Source organism: Vipera berus (assembly GCF_964194415.1).
Source record: "Vipera berus genome assembly, chromosome: 5".
Lineage (NCBI taxonomy): Eukaryota > Metazoa > Chordata > Lepidosauria > Squamata > Viperidae > Vipera > Vipera berus.
The window spans coordinates 31,148,826-31,167,153 of record NC_138207.1 but is presented as its reverse complement, the minus strand read 5'-3'; the positions used below and the strand labels follow the sequence as shown (position 1 = coordinate 31,167,153).

General features: G+C 34.8%; 1 protein-coding gene across 1 annotated transcript in view; it reads right to left on the bottom strand.

Annotated features, from left to right (window-relative positions):
- The window catches only part of TRIP12 (thyroid hormone receptor interactor 12), a 93,660-nt gene that overhangs the window by 11,320 nt on the left and 64,012 nt on the right, over positions 1 to 18,328 (bottom strand). The window contains 12 exon segments of the mRNA XM_081328906.1: positions 537 to 679; positions 1,428 to 1,579; positions 1,730 to 1,857; positions 2,906 to 3,105; positions 3,216 to 3,289; positions 5,687 to 5,844; positions 9,040 to 9,191; positions 9,722 to 9,913; positions 11,775 to 11,916; positions 13,484 to 13,658; positions 15,782 to 15,882; positions 16,991 to 17,198. Of these exon segments, the coding sequence (XP_081185032.1) occupies positions 537 to 679; positions 1,428 to 1,579; positions 1,730 to 1,857; positions 2,906 to 3,105; positions 3,216 to 3,289; positions 5,687 to 5,844; positions 9,040 to 9,191; positions 9,722 to 9,913; positions 11,775 to 11,916; positions 13,484 to 13,658; positions 15,782 to 15,882; positions 16,991 to 17,198 (1,825 nt within the window).

Genomic DNA, 18,328 nt, shown 5'->3' with positions numbered 1-18,328 from the left:
GTAATGTAATTCTATCTAGAAAATCTGGGACAATAGTAAAAGAAGCCAGATCTCCTAACTGCTTAAAGTTATGATGTTACATAAGTAATACTTGAGCACTCATTTGAAGAGCCAGTTTTAATAGAACAACTTTTGGGAGCAGAGATACAACCTAGTGTCATGACTTGAAAAACTGTCACCAGGAAACAATACCTGTCTTTTTATTATTTTCTTTCATCTCCCAACCACTAAGTATCTATGCAAACTGTAAATACTGCCTAAACATTAAAAAGACAAGCCCACTCAAAACTTTATGCAAATAATTGCTTCTTACTCTTATTGGTATTATGCATTTCAGTAACATGAAATATAGTATATATAAGTGCTTCTTATTAAATCAAGCGGTCTTATATGTTTCACAAAGTCATCCATCTACCTACTCCATATTAAAATTTGGTATTTTTATTAACTTTTTTTTATTCCTTTATAATAAAGAAATCCTTATGCAATAAGGAATAACACATTAAAATATCTACAATGATTAACAAACTTCATACCATGATTTTCCAAGCTCTGTCAGCCATGTTGGTATGTTTCCTGTCATTATTACCAAAGGATCTTGAAGCTGTCTGTTAGCTTTTGCTGTTAACTTACTGTTGATAAATTCAGATGTTGGAATAATTTCTTTACAGCTTGCATTCTGCAGTAACAAAAAGAAAGTTGTTTCTATTTGGCACTTAAATGTATTAGGACTATTATGAAGACAGAGATTGTGACATGCCGCCTTCTGAATCTACTTTGCCTCTTTATAAATCATGGTATGCCATCAAAAGTTAGGTGCAATAACTCTCCCACTTCCTTTCTGTATAAAATTTCCTATTCTCATTAACCATGCCATATATAACATAAAGAACTACCACAATACATGGAGAACAAAAAATATAAGCCCTTCCCAAACCTACCCAGCTAGCAGTAGCTTACATTTCCTAAAAAGCCTTTTGAAGTACACTTCCAAAGAGTCATTTGATAAGTGATCATGTAAATGATTTTCTGTATTTAACAATTTCACAGGACATATGCATTTATTAATACACTGAATAAATTGTCTTTGCTGTGATCTAAGGCAGTTCTTATATTCTCAGAAATGTCAAGTAATCAACATTTGATATAGTTTTTAAAGTGTGGTATCTGCATGAATGGATAACCAAGCAGTACATTAATCAGGTCCACTATAAATTTCTAATGATATACATGGACAAGTTAGCTTTCTGGTGAAACAATGCTATTGCCATTAGGGCAATAATCAATAATTTCATACATTGTTAATTAACATTCTTCTGCTGTTCTTAAAATGGACAAGTAAACAATTAAAATTTGTTTAAATTATACTGAAGAAAAATTGAAGAAGCTCAACACAGACCTAATGCAAATGTACCACGAGTACTTACATCATATAGGTAATACCAATAGCGACTGATGGCATGTAAAACTCTTAAAAGTATAACAACATCTAAAGAAGGATCTTCAAAAGTTATACTTTCAGGAGGGGAAGATATGAGATAAACTTCCAAAGGATTTGAGACAGAAGGACATATACCATCTACAAGAAAATACATTCTATTAGAGAAGGAATTATATAAGATATTTTCATTACAGTAATTTTACATAATACAAGTGTAGAAATACAATGTCAATTAAATTGCAGTTGAAACAATATAATTCAAATCTTATACAACCTTTAGTTACTTACCATGCCACAATTCATCATGTTTTTTTGCATTTCTGGGAGATGTTTTTGTAGGAGCAGTTTGTGCTCTTCCTCTCTTACCACCAACACAATCTTTATTACTATCTTCATCTTCTCGTACTGGCTTGTACCTAAAAGAAATACACTTTAATAAATAATTGACTCAACAACTGAGAAGCATGAGGAATAGCTTTTTTCCTTGGATCAATTTAAACAGGAAAAAATAAAAAATAAAGTTATACCTATAAAATCAAATTATTAATTTACAATTTATCTCCCAATCTCTCCCTATTTATGTCACTTGATGGGGCCCCGCGTAGCACACACATTCTGTTTGTTTTTCTTGATCTGAAATCTGCATTCAACTCTATACTTAGAATAGGTCCTGGTAGAAATTGATCTTCTCCTTCACAAATGAGAAATGTATACTGTTAATTAAGAAAACATAAAAATATCCCATGAAAGTTAGATTTGATAATTATCTTTATCTCTGCCAATATCCTAATGCTGAAAGGGGTGAAGTAGAATAGCATTTTGCCTCTTCTCTTACTTATTTATTTTTATTTTATTTATTTATTTTAATTCCATTTATATCCCGCCCTTCTCCGAAGACTCAGGGCGGCTTACAAGCTTAGCAGTAGCCTTCATTCTATGTATATGCCTGCTTATTAGGGCTTTCACACACACCCCAAGCGGCATTATTACAAAGTCAGCTTAATTGCCCCCAACAATCTGGGTCCTCATTTTACCAACCTCGGAAGGATGGAAGGCTGAGTCAACCTTGAGCCTGGTGGGATACGAACCTGCACTAATTGCAGGCAGCTGGTGTTACTTAAGGAGGCATTAGCCCACTGCTCCACCAAGGCTCCTTAATATTTATATTTGATATTTATTTCAATTCTACAGCTTTAACTAAAAACAACTCATAACCTTTCACTATAAGGAATATACAGATCACTATGTTTCCTTATGTTGATGCTGCTACTATCATTTTTACTACAGATTAGACACAGCAGAAGACTGAGCTCTAGCAAGCTACTGTGATGAGGAAAAGCTATCTATCTATCTATCTATCTATCTATCTATCTATCTATCTATCTATCTATCTATCTATCTATCTATCTATCTATATTGTCATCAGATTTACATAAGAATCATTGATCCTTTGCTTTGACTCACCAAATGGTATGAGTTTTGGTCCATATGCCAGCTCTTCCCAATGGATTGCTTTCATCATCTGTAGACTCCCTCTCTTCTTCAGCTTGCAAGCTAAATTGTCTAACTGCTTGATAAACTGTCATGTTGTACGGCAAGAGATGATCTCCAATATAGAATTGAAGCCGGTGCCTCACATTTCCCGAATTTAGAAACTGAGCAGCCTATTAAAAAAAGTAGAAGTGGCCAGGGGGGGCAGGGGAGGGAGAAAAAAACTTTAAAAAAACAACTTTTGGAAATGCAAAGCAGAATTATACACTGAACAGTGCCTTACCAGAGATTCGTCTATTTCCTCATCTGATCCATCATCATCACTATCTTCATCATCTTCTCTCACTCTGCCATAACCTAAAAGAAATAAATAGAATGTGCCACTGGATCTTCAAAAAAGAATGCTTTTAAAACAATTACAGAAGCTGTAAAGTATATTTTACGCTCTTATATTTATAGATTTTTTTTCTCCAATGGAAGAAGCAAAGAAAGGGAAAACTGCCGGCTTTTAAAAACTATTATTAAATGCTAAATCACAGTTTAATATTATATTTCAAGTAGCCCATTACAGAAAGAATAACTTAGCATGGGAGCTCCAAGAATCTTACCAAGAATCTTCTACAAAGTAAGTGATCTAAGAAAGGACAATTAAAACTGTCTGCTGTAGGCATGGGAAGAGTTACCAGCATGCTTCTTCTAGGATAAGTGATAGGTGGGAGTTATGATTTTAAAATTATTTTGCATGAGCAATCTAAAGTTTGGTGGAAACTTAATAATTCAAGTCCTAACCAAGTACCTGAGATGGTACTAAGGTAACATCTAACAATATGGGCAGTTCCAAGCAGGGTGATTTCTTAGAGTGTTCAGATCAGTTAAATTCAATATTCTGAGATATTGAGGAAGTTCTTTATGAGGGCTCCAATCAGGATTGGTATAACAATGGACGTATTTTTCACAGGTGTACAACTTTGATCTGTAATTCCCAGTGTTTCAGTATTTTGGCATTTTTGTCCACCTATCAAGCACTTCCTATGGACCCGGAATGATGAAAACTATATGGTTTTTGGCTAACTTTATCATTTTTGCTTATACTACAGAAGTAATAATATATATGTACATACATACATATTTGTGCATGCATGCATAAATACCTTCCTAAGTCATCCAATCACCTTTGCGTTACTTATTAAGATATGGGCTTGCACAAACTAATGGATATATCTGTATTATGAATCTATATATTACTAAAACTCACATGTCTGAAACCTTCAATTGGGATGAAATGGTGCATCATAGGGCAAAACATTTTCCATCAAGGTACTTCAAATGGGTTAAATTACAGAATGTGTCCAAAGTTTGGGAGCCATGAATTGAAATTTGACAAATTTTATATAACATTTTATAACAAAAAACTATTTAAAAACATTTATTATGTAATAAGAAATGTCAAAAAACATTTCCTGTGGTCAACTCCTGATGTTTGATTGTTTAACATGGGCTATTTTTAAGGTAGATACAACTCTGAATATTTCCCTGAATATTTAAGAATTTTCTAAATATATTAGAAGCTATGCCAGTGACCCAAAGAGTAACAGGATGCCTAGTTTCTATCAGTAATGCAAGACAGATAGCAACTATTACAGAGGGAGCAATTATCATTCAGAGTCATCAGCTGTGTATCCCAGGAGCATGGAAAAATGTGGGCAGGGAAAATTGTCATATCACACTGGAAATGTTCCTTGCCTTATTTAATACATGAAATCCTTGACAATACAACAAAAAACTGTTGCTGATCTATGAAGGAAAAATGTATATGCATATACTGTGTTTCCCCCAAAATAAGACCCAACCGGAAAATAAGCCCTAGCATGATTTTTCAGGACGCTCGTAATATAAGCCCCACCCCAAAAATAAGCCCCAGTTAAAATTGTCAGCCAGATGTATCAGAAATTGACAGTTTGTGATACTACTCTGAGTTTCCATCAGGGGTGGGCAGTTATTCATCCCTTAATTTGTATTTGTTGATGGCTTTTAGGTCAGAAACTAAGATACCATATTTCTCCGAATATAAGCCCTAATGCGTCTTTTGGAGCAAAAATTAATATAATACCTGGTCTTATTTTCAGGGAAACACAGTATGTTATACTTTCTGACCTAAAAGCCATCAACAAATATAAATTAAGGGATGAATAACTGCCCACCCCGATGGAAACTCAGAGTAGTATCACAAAATGTCAATTTCTAAGCAATACATATTTTACGCACTAATCCATGAACATAGAAGAATTGAGTTTATAGCAATGGACTTGTCAGCAGGAAATTGTGGGCAAAGCATTTAGCCACAGTAACCTACCCTTAAACATAATAACCTTGTTGAGATTTTACTTGGATAAAATTTTTTAACTTGAGTTATAACAATATTCAATAAGACGTATCTTTCAATTAGTTATTTGTCCATATTAGCTGGTTAATATATTCCTGATTCTGGATTAAATATGAATAGACCATTTGGAATGGGCAGACCAAACTGTTCTTAAAAGTATTATTCAAATAGCTAGATATAAACATTGAGCACTAATGCAACAGGGACTAGAATATGGTTGCAAAAAAAAATCTTGTGGCTAGGCTGTTTCAAACTCTTAACTAAGTGGAATATCATATAGTAGGTAAAAGCTGAACTCTTAAAACACAATTAGAAATAACATACAATTGTGACTATACAGAGGTAGTAACTCATTAACAAGAATAAAATACCTCTAACTACAAGGTATCTTTCAATGGCTTGTACCAACGCCAGAGGATCTATCTTCACAGGTCCTCCTTTCCACTGTTTCACATTAGCACAATCTGGATGTCTTTGGAGCTGGCATTTTAACTGATGCGTGTTGAAAAATTTTAAAGCTTGTGATCCTCTGTTAAGAGAAAAACTCAAGATAATTTATGAAAAACGTTGCTACAGTTATTCTATTTTCAGTTTCATACAATCAAATCATTACAATAAATAAATAATTCACCTTTTGCATTGGTTACATAGATTACATTGGTAAGATTACAGATATTTTAATTTGTCTTTCTAATTCAGAACCTTCATAACACATGATATCTTTCGTTTGATTTCAATCTATTATAGTTAGGTGCTGCTCAAGGAAGTTTAAACTGATTAAAGTAGCACCTTCATGCAATCTTACCCAGGGCAAGACCCATTTAAAAGTGTTACCTCCTTTTGAAAAAATATGTAGAATAATGCACTACTAGAAGAAAATAATTAGATATTACTTCATTAGATGGACCACCTCGTTACTTTTAATATCAATGTTTAAGCATACAAAATGTGTTAGGTTATTGTTTAACCTATTGTTTAACAATAACATATGTTATTGTTGTTAGTTCAAATTACAGAAAAAATTCTGTAGATTTTCATCAACTAGTCTAAAATTAACATAGACTTCCACTTTCCCATAATTCCTACAGATGCCATAATAGTATGATGGAAGATTACAAGAACATTTCAGTGAAGCTGATACCCACATTATTTACAAGCTAGCACTTCCCAACAGTTACTTTGGTGTATTTTTAATTAAGTGAATTCCTCAAAGAGTAGCAGTTTTTTCAGGAATTTAGTATATCAGTTAAGAAAATTATGATGGATACCAGCATCAAAAATGATTTATCAATTGACAAAAACTTTTATGTTACATATCAGAATTTTATTTTGGAAAGCTAGTGTTTTCTTATCTTAAAACAAAAACAAAGGAAAGCATTTGGATTATAATTTCAATTACAATCTAATTTAAGAAATTTGGTTTGAGATTTATATGGAGCCTCCTGCATCTTTTTCTCATAATCCATGTGGATTTTTTATACTATAGTTTTTATACTATACTTTTTATACTATAGTTTTTATACTATACTTTTTTCCTCTTATAAAAATAAAGACAGAATAGTCAGAAAGACAGGTTACTTATTTATAACTATAAATCTTTGGTTGGCATCTGCACCTTCATATAAGCAGGTTTTACACCTACATTAAAGCCTATCAAAAACCATCTACAGATAAGGTTTTTGGTAGTCAAGAACCTTCTATAACTGATTTGTGGTGGAAAACATGTCAGTATTGTCCAGGAAATTTTCCTGTTTCCTTCCCAGTTCCTAAGGATTAGCAAAAAAATGCTTGAACTAGAGTCACCCAGGAAGGTAGACCTAAAAGAGGAAGGCAAGTGGTTTGTGCAAATGAACAGATGATAAAAGAACTACAGTTGCAAAATAATCTGTTTTTCTTTATTGTGGCCTCAGTGCAACACATATCTAGGGGAAGTTTATCGGAGAGTGGTGGCCTGGTGCTCCTATTAGATCAAAACAAATAAGAGTAATACCCTACCAAATTAAGAATTTCCCCTGATTCACTGACTGAGTTGGGAACATACCAAAAACACAAAGGCATTAACCAGATGCTTCTTTGTAGATATCTGACAGAAATATACCCTTAAATAACAATGTTGATATTGAAAGGGTCCATGTGGAGTAAATACATAATTCCTAATTCATTCAGAATCTACTGTACAAAAATGGACAGAAACCTGAGAGCTATATTGTGGGATGAAGGTGGATTGATAACTACTGAAACTTGTTCTGAAAATCACATCTGGATAAAATATTCTCAGGGGCAAACCCACAGTGGAGAAAAAAACAGTGCTGTTTGTACTAAGGTACTAACAGAGCCATTGTACTAATGTACTAACATTGATTATATTGGTCCACAAGCTACAAATTCAGTTCAACAGGTTATAAAGCCTGTTAGACAGCAATAATTCTATTGTAACCTGCCTTTGAAAACAAAATCAATGAGTGAATTTCTTGGCTATAGAAGCGATTAAAGGGGGGGGGGGAAGGAATATCCTCAACAATTAACCAACTGTTAAGTGGCAGAAAGGAATGAAGAGGAAAGGAAGAGACTGTTTACATGCATGCCAATATTGGCATAGTTCCCCAGGAAAAATTTCTTCAGCAATAGAAGATTCACAAAGCCCACATAAGTGATGCACAGAGACCACACATGAAGAACCAGAGACACCTTTAGGTATAATACCTTTGCAATTATTCCACAAAGGAATGATTCAAACCATGAATTACAGCTGGGAAACAACCAGGAGCAAAGAGGTTTGTTCTCAGAGTATCAAAAGGAGGAGACCTACTATATGTAATAATATTATAGATCAATCTATTTGAACTAAATTCAAACCAAGAGTCATTTTCTCTAAATACAAAGTACAATCTCTAGTAGTTAATGAACATCAACACCTAAGAAAATTAAATAACATGCCTTGATTAAAATACTGGAGGTAGAATACAACTTGAAATTGCAATAATGATATTGCATTAGCCTCATAGAAAGGTTTTTCACTACTGGAAAACACTTTACTACAGATTAATAAAAATGGCATGATTGTTGGTTTAAAAAAAATCATTCTTTCCAAAGTGCATCTACTTCAAAGGATTTGAAACCAGAAAAATCTTGAATGTCTACCTACTATATATATATATATAATAGATTATGAAGATCTATTTTCATAAATCAACACAGATAAGGCATGATTACATGTTATAATAATGTTCTGCATTTATCTTAAATTTTCCTACCATATTTGGTCAATACAGTTTAGTTATAGATCTATCTGATAATGTCTCCCCCATTGCAAATTATATCAAATTCACTTTTGCTGCTAATGACAGAAAGTGTCATTTTCCTTCTCTTTTATGTGAGTAGACACAGACTCAAACACTTCTTCAATAGATTGAGGAAGACAATTTTAGAGGCAAAAGTGTGAAGTGCGGGTAGATGAAATGGGCAAATCATATTCTGACAATTGAAGTTCATGCATCATGCCAGATTAGGAAGCTGGAGTTTTATAAATATTAAATTCTTGCACTTCTACACAGAACAATTTAAGATTTTCCACTATTCGTATAGTCTGGAAATACCTATTTAGTATTTAAAGAAAATAAACAATAAATACCATATGGCATTTCATTTTATCTGTGCAGAACTCATTATACAAGGAACATGCTACAAAGAATACAAATAAGTTTACCTGAGCATTAATCCTTACCTGCTCCCTGTTCCATTTCCACTTGGAAAGTCATGGACTTTCACTGGAAATTGCTCCATCTGACTAAGACAATTATTCATTTTATGGACCAAAGCTAACAAAGGTGCGTTTTCTAGAGGTTCCAATCTTCCAAAGGGTTCTTCTCCAGGAAGCTGTAAACGTTAAGTTTTCCCATTATGTAAAATCACAAAGTTTGGATAAGTCAAAATTTAGATAATCCAAACCGACAAACAGAAGTGGAACAAAATTATATATTTGGAAGGAACCAATGAATGTAGAATGTAGAAATGTAGAAACTGAAATTAAAGAAACTCCTATGGATAGCTACCTAATACACTATTATTTTACTTCTTTCAGCAATACAGAAGCTATATTCCAAATGTTCAGGACAGTACAACTCTGATAAGACTATAGTTCACCAGGAGCACTATAATTGTCTGGATCATTAAACTGAAGAATTTACATATCAAATAGAAAACAAGACATTTGTCTTTGTATGGAGTTTGCATCAAATCATATTTCATAATTTGTCTGTCAAGCATTTAGTGGGGTAAAATAACCAGCATATATTTGTCTGGCAGAAATGTCTTTAATATCATCTTCAAAAGATTTGTTACAGAGTAGATAACGTACACTGGAATGAAAAGACCCCTATAATTTTGAACAATACATGAATACTTACAGGAGAAGAGAAAAATACATGAAGGAACCTTTTCAATCTGACATCTCTGCTTACAGCATCTTTTTCACCCTTTGACGTCAAGTAAAGCAGCAGCTGTTTCATAAAACCACTGTGCTGGATCTCAAATGAAGAGACATCAGACTCAGAGACTATACTACGGATTTCTACAAGGCACTCAACTCCACCATCCACCTGAAATAAATAGTTTCTATATAAGAACAAGGCTTAGTAGTGTTGGAACTATTCTATAAATGGAACAGAATGAAGTAGTTAAAAGTAGAAATGAAAGATGTACTGCAAAATATTCACAGATTTGACTTTTACTGACCTGTTTTGTCGTATCTGAGTATGTACAAAATGCACACTATAAGTAAACAGATAGAGCACAATATGCTCATGCAATGCATGACCCACACAGATATGATGCTTTAAATAGTGATGTTCAAAACACTTCCTCAGAGCCATCCAAGTGAAACTTTGGCACACATACAAAAATGGACATTTTCTTCTGACTGATTGAGGCAACAAACAATAAGGACCAAACTATGCATTTCTTCTTTCCCTCTTATTTTCATAACAGTTTCAATGTTTCCACCTTGGCTTATTAAATTCATCAATACCCATTATTTGTGAACCCTGAAATTTTCATTCATTCACTGCTCACTAATTAGTATACAGTCAGTTATACCTATATCTATACAGATATCTACTATTACAAATTAGTGAGTAAAAATACAAAGAACACTTAAAACAGCTGGATGAGAATATTAATAGCCACTCTTACAAAGTTATAAGATTTTTATTAACCAAGTAAATAGAGATACCAGATCTATTGAATTAAGTAACAAGGCTATGCAAAGTATCTGAACAAGGTTTTTTGCAGTGCATGGGGCCTTGAATGAAACATCTCTCTTTAACAAATCATTAAAGCAGCTTTGTATTTAGTGGAAAGCAAAACAAGACTATGTATACAGAAACATCTGAAAACAATTTCTCAAGTAAATGTCTTTCTAAAAAAGCTTGCACAAGCCAGAAGCCCATCACTTTTTGTATTAGTTTGAATACATCCTACTATCGGAAGTCCTCATTTAGCAACCACAATGGGGACCGGCAATTTGGCTGTAAAGCAAAGTGGTCACTAACTGCAACTGCAACTATGCTTACATTCTTACTTCAGCTTTCCTTTGCTTTGCAGAACTGTAACAGTCATTCTATCAGTGAGATGGGTGGTACATAAATGTAATAAATAAATGTGAGAATTTGTTGCAAAGTTACTTTCTCATTACTGTTGCAACTGCAAACAGCTGCTATACAAAGGTGGGACTACCTGTACCATGAAATGAGTGCAACTATTTTTGAAGTGCTTAAATTAAAGTAGCAGCTGCTTGTATGGTTAGTGTCAAAGCTCAACTCTCCCAACATTTGACCTTTTTTATATTTAGTTATTTTAAAATACCTATTGCTATGGAAAATAGTATTTAATTGGCTGCAGATTAAATTCAAAATCTACTCAAATGCAAATTTTTAGTGTATTTCAAACATAAAATGTGGCTATCCTTCTATATTTTTCTGAAGAGAAAGCTTGGCCTTTCATGGACATGCACATCTTCGTACTGGATCATTAATTGGAATGAGAATTCCACAACAATCTAGCCCTGATCAGCCCAAGTTACTTCTGTTTGCAATATTAAATTCACACATTCACAGATCGAGCTCAGGCACTAGTTTTACTCTATGTTCAATTGTGCTTAGTAATATCATTACAAAATTACATCTTAGAATTAAAAAAAGAATTTAAAAAAATTATATCCTTAAAAATTATTTGAATAAAAAGTGATAGTGACATCGTATCACCATCTTTCTTCAGGAAAAAAAACTACAAACTAGAAAAACTCATAATCCTTGAGCATCGCCAAGTGTTTTCCAAAGCAAAGCTACATACATTAAACATTTTTAGTTAAAAAAGATGTATAGTTTAAGCAGCAAAGTGCTTAATTGTCCTCCCACAAAAGTCACCCTTTTATTCAAAGGCAAATGAAAAAGATATCCTAACCTGAAGGTTGAGTTGTTCAGTTGCAGTGCAAAGTCTCTGTAACACATTTAGTGCAGGGTTACTTCCATCCATATTCTCCGAACTAAAATAACGGTCCACAAATTTGTGAGCCTGCTCTTTAATCCAACCCTTAATTTTCTCTCTACAAGAAATACACAATTTTATACATTATCATCTGTGTACTAGAAACTTTCTAAGGACTTTTTGAATGTATATTTATAATGTAAACAAATCACATAATTTCAGAAGAGTGAAAACTAAAAGCCAATTTTTTTTCTTCCATCAGTAATCTCTGCTTATTTCAGATTGACTGGTTTCTTCAACATTCCTTTTCTTTTTACAGAAACATAATAATCTTGTCCTACTTATTTATCCTAGTTTTATAGCTTGAATGATTTTCCTTTGATTTTTCACACATTCCTTGATAATGTCCATCATCTAATTATTGGATATATTTTTTTATTAAAGAGTTTTACAAAAAAAAAATTTACAATACATATCCCCACATATCCCCACTTCCCAGACCTGAATACAGGGTCATAGATATAAGTTTTGGGGCGTTAAGATTGCTGATTAAATTTTTAAATTAGTATCTTAATGGATTAAATTTATCATAGACGAGAAAGAAAGTTTTTTTTTAATATTTAACACAATTTAAGATGGATGTTATTTGCTTGTTAGAAAAGTATATTAGGGTTATGGACTAAAAGTATGTGTTGAACTAAGAATGGGTATGCAAGCTCCTAATTAACAACAAGTTGTCTTACAGACTGCTTAAACCCTTTTTTTTTTTACTCTTTTTATTTGAACTCAAGGATGACTTGGAACTGCGAGACATTTGGTGCGATACATGCAAGAATTATTTTTGATTATGGTTTAGTTTGGTTGGAGATTATTAAGGCTAATAGATAGGCGCTTTTGGCGCGTAACTGAGAATTTGTTTTTTTTTTTTTCTTTGAAATTAATATGAATAAGGACTGGGATTAAGAAAATCTATTCTGAGTAAAGCTCCTTTCTGTTTTTCTCCTTTTCTTTTTTACTTTATTTGTAATATTAATATTGTTTGTATTCATTTTACATGAGCTAGAGGGAGATAGAACTAATAGTTTATTGCTGATAACATAGGGGTGCTTATGTTTGTTTTTTGATTTTATACCATATTTAGCTCTGGGAAGTCGGGGGGGGAGGAGGGAATGGGGGGAAGGGATAGGGAGGGTTGGGTGGGGGTGGGGGAGGGGGGGATTAAAGTCAAAATGTATTGTAAAACTTTTTAAATAAAAATAATAATAATAATAATCATATTTTAACTAAAATTATCCATTATAAAATTAACCAAATTCATAATGTGCTTTAACTCCCCTTTAACATTGATACATTCAAATTATTAAAAACATAATAATAACTTAAACAAAAATATAATCAATACTAATACTAAAATTAACATTTTTGACCCAACATGTTCTTTAGGATCTTCTGTCTTTAGAGATGTTATAAGCTTAGTTGCTACAAACAGGGGTGGGGATTGATGGTCCTTTTATGACTTGTAGATTTCAATTCCCAGAATTCCCAAGCCAGTCATAAAGGGGCCATCGTTCCCCACCTCTGCTATAGACAAATCAATACATTAAAAAATAAAAGTAAAAAGTCACATTGGACGTTGAACAGAAAGGTGTTTCACATAACAAAGTTGAATTCCATTTTTTCTGTACCTGTTGTTGGATATTGTATCTTTTGAAGCAGCTCTTGCCAGGCCACTCACACCAGCTGTACGTGCTGGTTCAATGTTGTTGCTGTTTGACTGTGTGCTTAATCTTCCCCACGTTTTAGGATTCAAACTTGCCAAGAAGGAAGATTTGGGAGATTGCGTAGCAGTAGGGCTTTTTGCTTTTAGGAAAGAATGGAAAACAGTAACAGAATTTAAGTTTAAGGGAACTTACATAGGATGAATACATTTGACAATTATCTTAAGATTGTTCTAGATTAAGAGCTACCAACATTTGTGTTTGTTAATACTCTGTATGTGATTCAACCCACAGCTAGCTATAAGCAGTTACGGCTGCCAAGTGAATTAAAAATAGTATTATATTACCAAATACACTTTCAAAATGAGGACATGTATTCTTCATGCTTTACATACCCATATTGCTGCCACTGTTTGGTTTATATATACATATAAGCTGCCACTGCAGGCATATACCACTGTAACAGTTCTTTGGTATACATACCAACTTTCAAGATCATCAAGATGCTGAGGGGCCTGATGTTTGGGTATCTGTCTGTTGACTCCTGGTACTAACAGTCAAGCATCAGAACCCTCAGCATCAATTACCTGGGGCAGGAAATCACCAGGAGGGAAGGAGGAGCTAGGTGATAGCTAGGGGTCAGATTCTGGCAGCGCATCCAACTCCAGAATGTATCTGTGCTGCTCAGCTCCAGAAGAAACAAAGACACAAATCCTTATAATTGAGCTACCATGCCAACTGGCCTATTTAAGAATAGCTGCCAGTAATTGCCCTTCTGCTGGAAACAGCTCATCCCGTAGGATCTGCATTCCTATATTCCTGCTCTGTTTTATAGCTCTGCCTAGCTGACTATCTCTCTAATGTTTGATTTCAGGGCTGCAGTGAACATTTGCCTCTCTGTCTCTGCTGTTGCAGCTTCTTTTCCCGAACTTGTACAAGTATTCCTTGACTTAACGAATCACAATTGAGCCCAAAATTTATGTTGCTAAGTGAGACAGTTAAGTGAATTTTGCCTCATTTTACAACTTTTCTTGCCACAGTTAAGTGAATCACTGCAATTGTTTAGTTAGTAACATGGTTGTTAAGTGTTTCTGGCTTCCCCATTGACTTTGCTTGTCAGAAGGTTGCAAAAGGGGATCACATGACCCTGGAACATTGCAACGGACATAAATATGAGTCAGCTGCCAAGGATCTCAATTTTGATCACATGACCAAGGGGACACTGCAACGGTCGTAAGACTGATAAACGTTAATAAGTCAGTTTTCAGTGCCGTTGTAACTTCAAACAGTTACAAAAAGAGCTGCTGTATTGGTATGGACCACCTGTATTCTGTCAGTGCCCTATAGTTTGACTCTGGACTTAACTCTTAACCATTTGCGCTATGCCTAGTTATCAAAGCAAGACACTTCCCTGTGTTTTCCAGGGCAAGCATGCATCTGCAAAGCTAACTCTTTGTAATTCCCTACAATACTATTCATTAAACCTGTTCTAAATCAAGCTGATGTGGATGCTCAGCCTGAAGCAAGATATCAACCTAGTTTTTTAAAAATATTGTGTGTGCTTTAGAAAGGTTTTAATGTTACAAAATTTGCTATTGTTTTATTTTTCCCTATTAATACTTTGGGTTACTCAAATGCCATAATCACTTTTTTCCTCCCAAGCAAATCAAAGTAACTGCAAATAAATATATATATAAATATGCAAATAAATAAATAAATAAATAAATAAATAAATAATAACTAGCATAAAATAAATAAGCCAGGATGTTTCAGATTCCAGCTTCTTATTTCATGGTATATAACCAATATTTAACTGCTTGCTTGTTCATTCATTTAATATGTATAATGTTGGTTTCAATGAAGGGACTCACAGAGCAATTTACAGCAAAAGCAAAAGGTATCTGTCATAACAAATAATAAAACATGTTAATAGGACTTAAATGCAGGATTAGAATATCCATGGCATATTTAAAAATTAAATATTTCAAAAATTTTAGATGTGTAAAAACCCGGATGACATCTATACATTTAAGAGAAGCCCTATCAAAGAGGGCTTGAGAGGCTTTTCTAGAAGATGGTATTTCAGCAGAAAAGCAGCAGCACCTGGCAACAGCCTGGAAATTTCTCAGAAGTGGGCTATCCCAGCAATTTCACTTGAGATGGGTTTGTTGGCTGCAACAATACTAGCTGAACAATGTGGCCTTGAAGAAACCTAGATGTGAATTTATTTTAATAATTTAAAGTACCTGTTTTGACAAAACTTACCTTGATTGTCTACTTTGTCCTCATCTCTGGGAGGTGAATATTTTGGCCTTCTGGGCCCACGTTTTGGCAATCTTTTTCTTTTCAAAACATCACTTAATCGGCTATTGTATCAAAAACACATCATATGTCAGGCTTATTAATGTGGCTTCATATTTTAGTAAGTATCATTTTTAAAAACATATGGATTTTAAATGATCTTACTAGATATATTTGTCAGCAGCTATTGCCAACACACTGAGCACCTGATAGCAATCAGCTTGGACCACCAGTCCACTCAATGCCTCTTGGGCAGGTGGGGAGAAAAACATGGGAACAAGAGCCTTATCTCTAGCTTCCACAGTCTCTTATGATTGGCAAACTGAAAACATTTCAAATTTTCTTTTGTTGAAATGCAATGATGGACATTTCAAGTATGGCTATTTTGTTTCAAGCCCAAAACAAACCACACTTCCTATTTTTTGGAAAGCCATCTCTTTAAAAACTCTTAACATTTAAGCATTGTGTATTATCTGTTTAGAATATAAATATCTGCCTTGAGACAGGTTGGCAAATAGTTCATTGAATATCAACTACTGATATATATTTTAAAAGATCAAAGACAGCTAGAACAAAAAATGCAGACTTAAAAAAAATGCATGTAGGAAGAAGTCCAAAATTATTACAACAGTAAAGGTAAAGGTTCCCCTGCACATGCGCGCTAGTCGTTTCCAACTCTAGGGGCCGGTGCTCATCTCCGTTTCAAAGCTGAAGAGCCAGCACTTGTCCAAGGACGTCTCCGTGGTCATGTGGCCAGCATGACTAGATGCCAAAGGCGCACGGAATGCTGTTACCTTCCCACCATAGTGGTCCCTATTTTTCTACTTGCATTTTTATGTGCTTTCGAACTGCTAGGTTGGCAGAAGCTGGGATGAGTAACAGGCACTCACTCTGCTACACGGCACTCGGGATTTGACCCGCCAAACTGCCGATCTTCTGATCGACATGCTCAGCGTCCTAACCCACTGAGCCACTGCGTCCCTAGTATTACAACAGTACTACCATCCAATTATGTTGACTTCTTTTTAAAACTCATTGACACATTAAATATTGAATCATAAAATTTTTCACTCCAATTTTCTTTATATGCAAATAAAGAATAGAAAACCTTGAACAGGTTGATAGACAGCTTAGGAGGATATCTGATTCAGAGACCCAGTCAAGTGAACTCACCCCTGTGGACTCAGGTCCAAAGAGTCTTCCCTACTGTGCTGTAAGCTTGGAGAACCTAAGTCTGAAACAGCATTGCCAGCAGAAGTGGCTGTTCCAGTGCTTACTGTTGTAGTAGCACTAAGTGTTCCTGAGCCATTAGTGCAAGCTTTGGGGGGACTTGTCAGTAAAGCCTCTGATTCTGCTAAATTCTTCACCTGGTGCATCACACCTGAAAAAAGTGACAGAATTTATACTTCATTAGATGAAAAATTTAGTTTTAAGATAAATAGAACATGGTTTAATTATTACTTTAAAAAATAAATGTTGCATGTACATTCAAAGATCATGATGCCCAGTCTTTGTATAGGCTATTGATTACATCACTCTTTAAGAAATAATGCAATGTTATCCTACTTTCAAAAAATTGGTAGGATAAAGATAAAATAGTTAAATCAAGTAAATTTACCCCCCCCAAAAGAAACAAGTAAACAGAAAAAATGAACTTATTTCTTTCTCTTCAACAATTCTTTGACAGTTTCTAACGAAAAGGAGAAAGCAATTTCCTCTTATAAATGTACAGATATTTCTTGCTGTCTTCAGAACTCGGAAGCAACTGTTCCCCAAACCTTTTTTCCATATTAAAAATCTACATTTCATATTCACTCAGATGAAGTAGGAAGAAGAAAAAGAACGTGACTTCCGGTTTGCCACGCAGCCGCCATGGACACCTGGAAGACGAGTTCCATCTTCCCTGTCCACTTTCACACCGCTGGGGGACCCTGAAAAGGGTCAAAAGTCACCCTGTAGAGGCATCAAGCAAGGAGGGGCCCTTGCTGGATCACGGGAGAGCAGTAGCTCTCCCTCTAGAGCCGGCGAATTCCTCCAAACTGGCAGATGAAAGACCGGCCATAGAAATATGGCTTGTCACTAGGCTGCAGACCGCTGAAGTCACACCTACCATCAGGCAACTTTAAAGCAGCGTGGAAGAGACTGGGTGAGATCTACCTCTCTTAAATCCTAACTCTGTGGTGGCGAACCTCTGGCACGGGTGCCACAGGTGGCACGCAGAGCCGTCTCTGTGGGCACATGTGCCGTCGCCCCAGTCCTAGGCCTTCAGCAAGGTTTTATAAAACCTTTTCGCTTTAGGCCTCCGCCACTGTGTACAAAAAAAAGTTTCCATCAATCAATTTCAACTTCTCACGGGGGAAAAAAAGTTCTCGCAAAGTTGGAATTGATTAATTGAACTTTTTAGTCCCACCCAGTCTGCCTTCACCACTGCAGCCATGCCCACCCAATGGGTCACGCCCACCTAGCACCCAATGATACATAAGTGGGTTTTGGGTTGCAGTTTGGGCACTC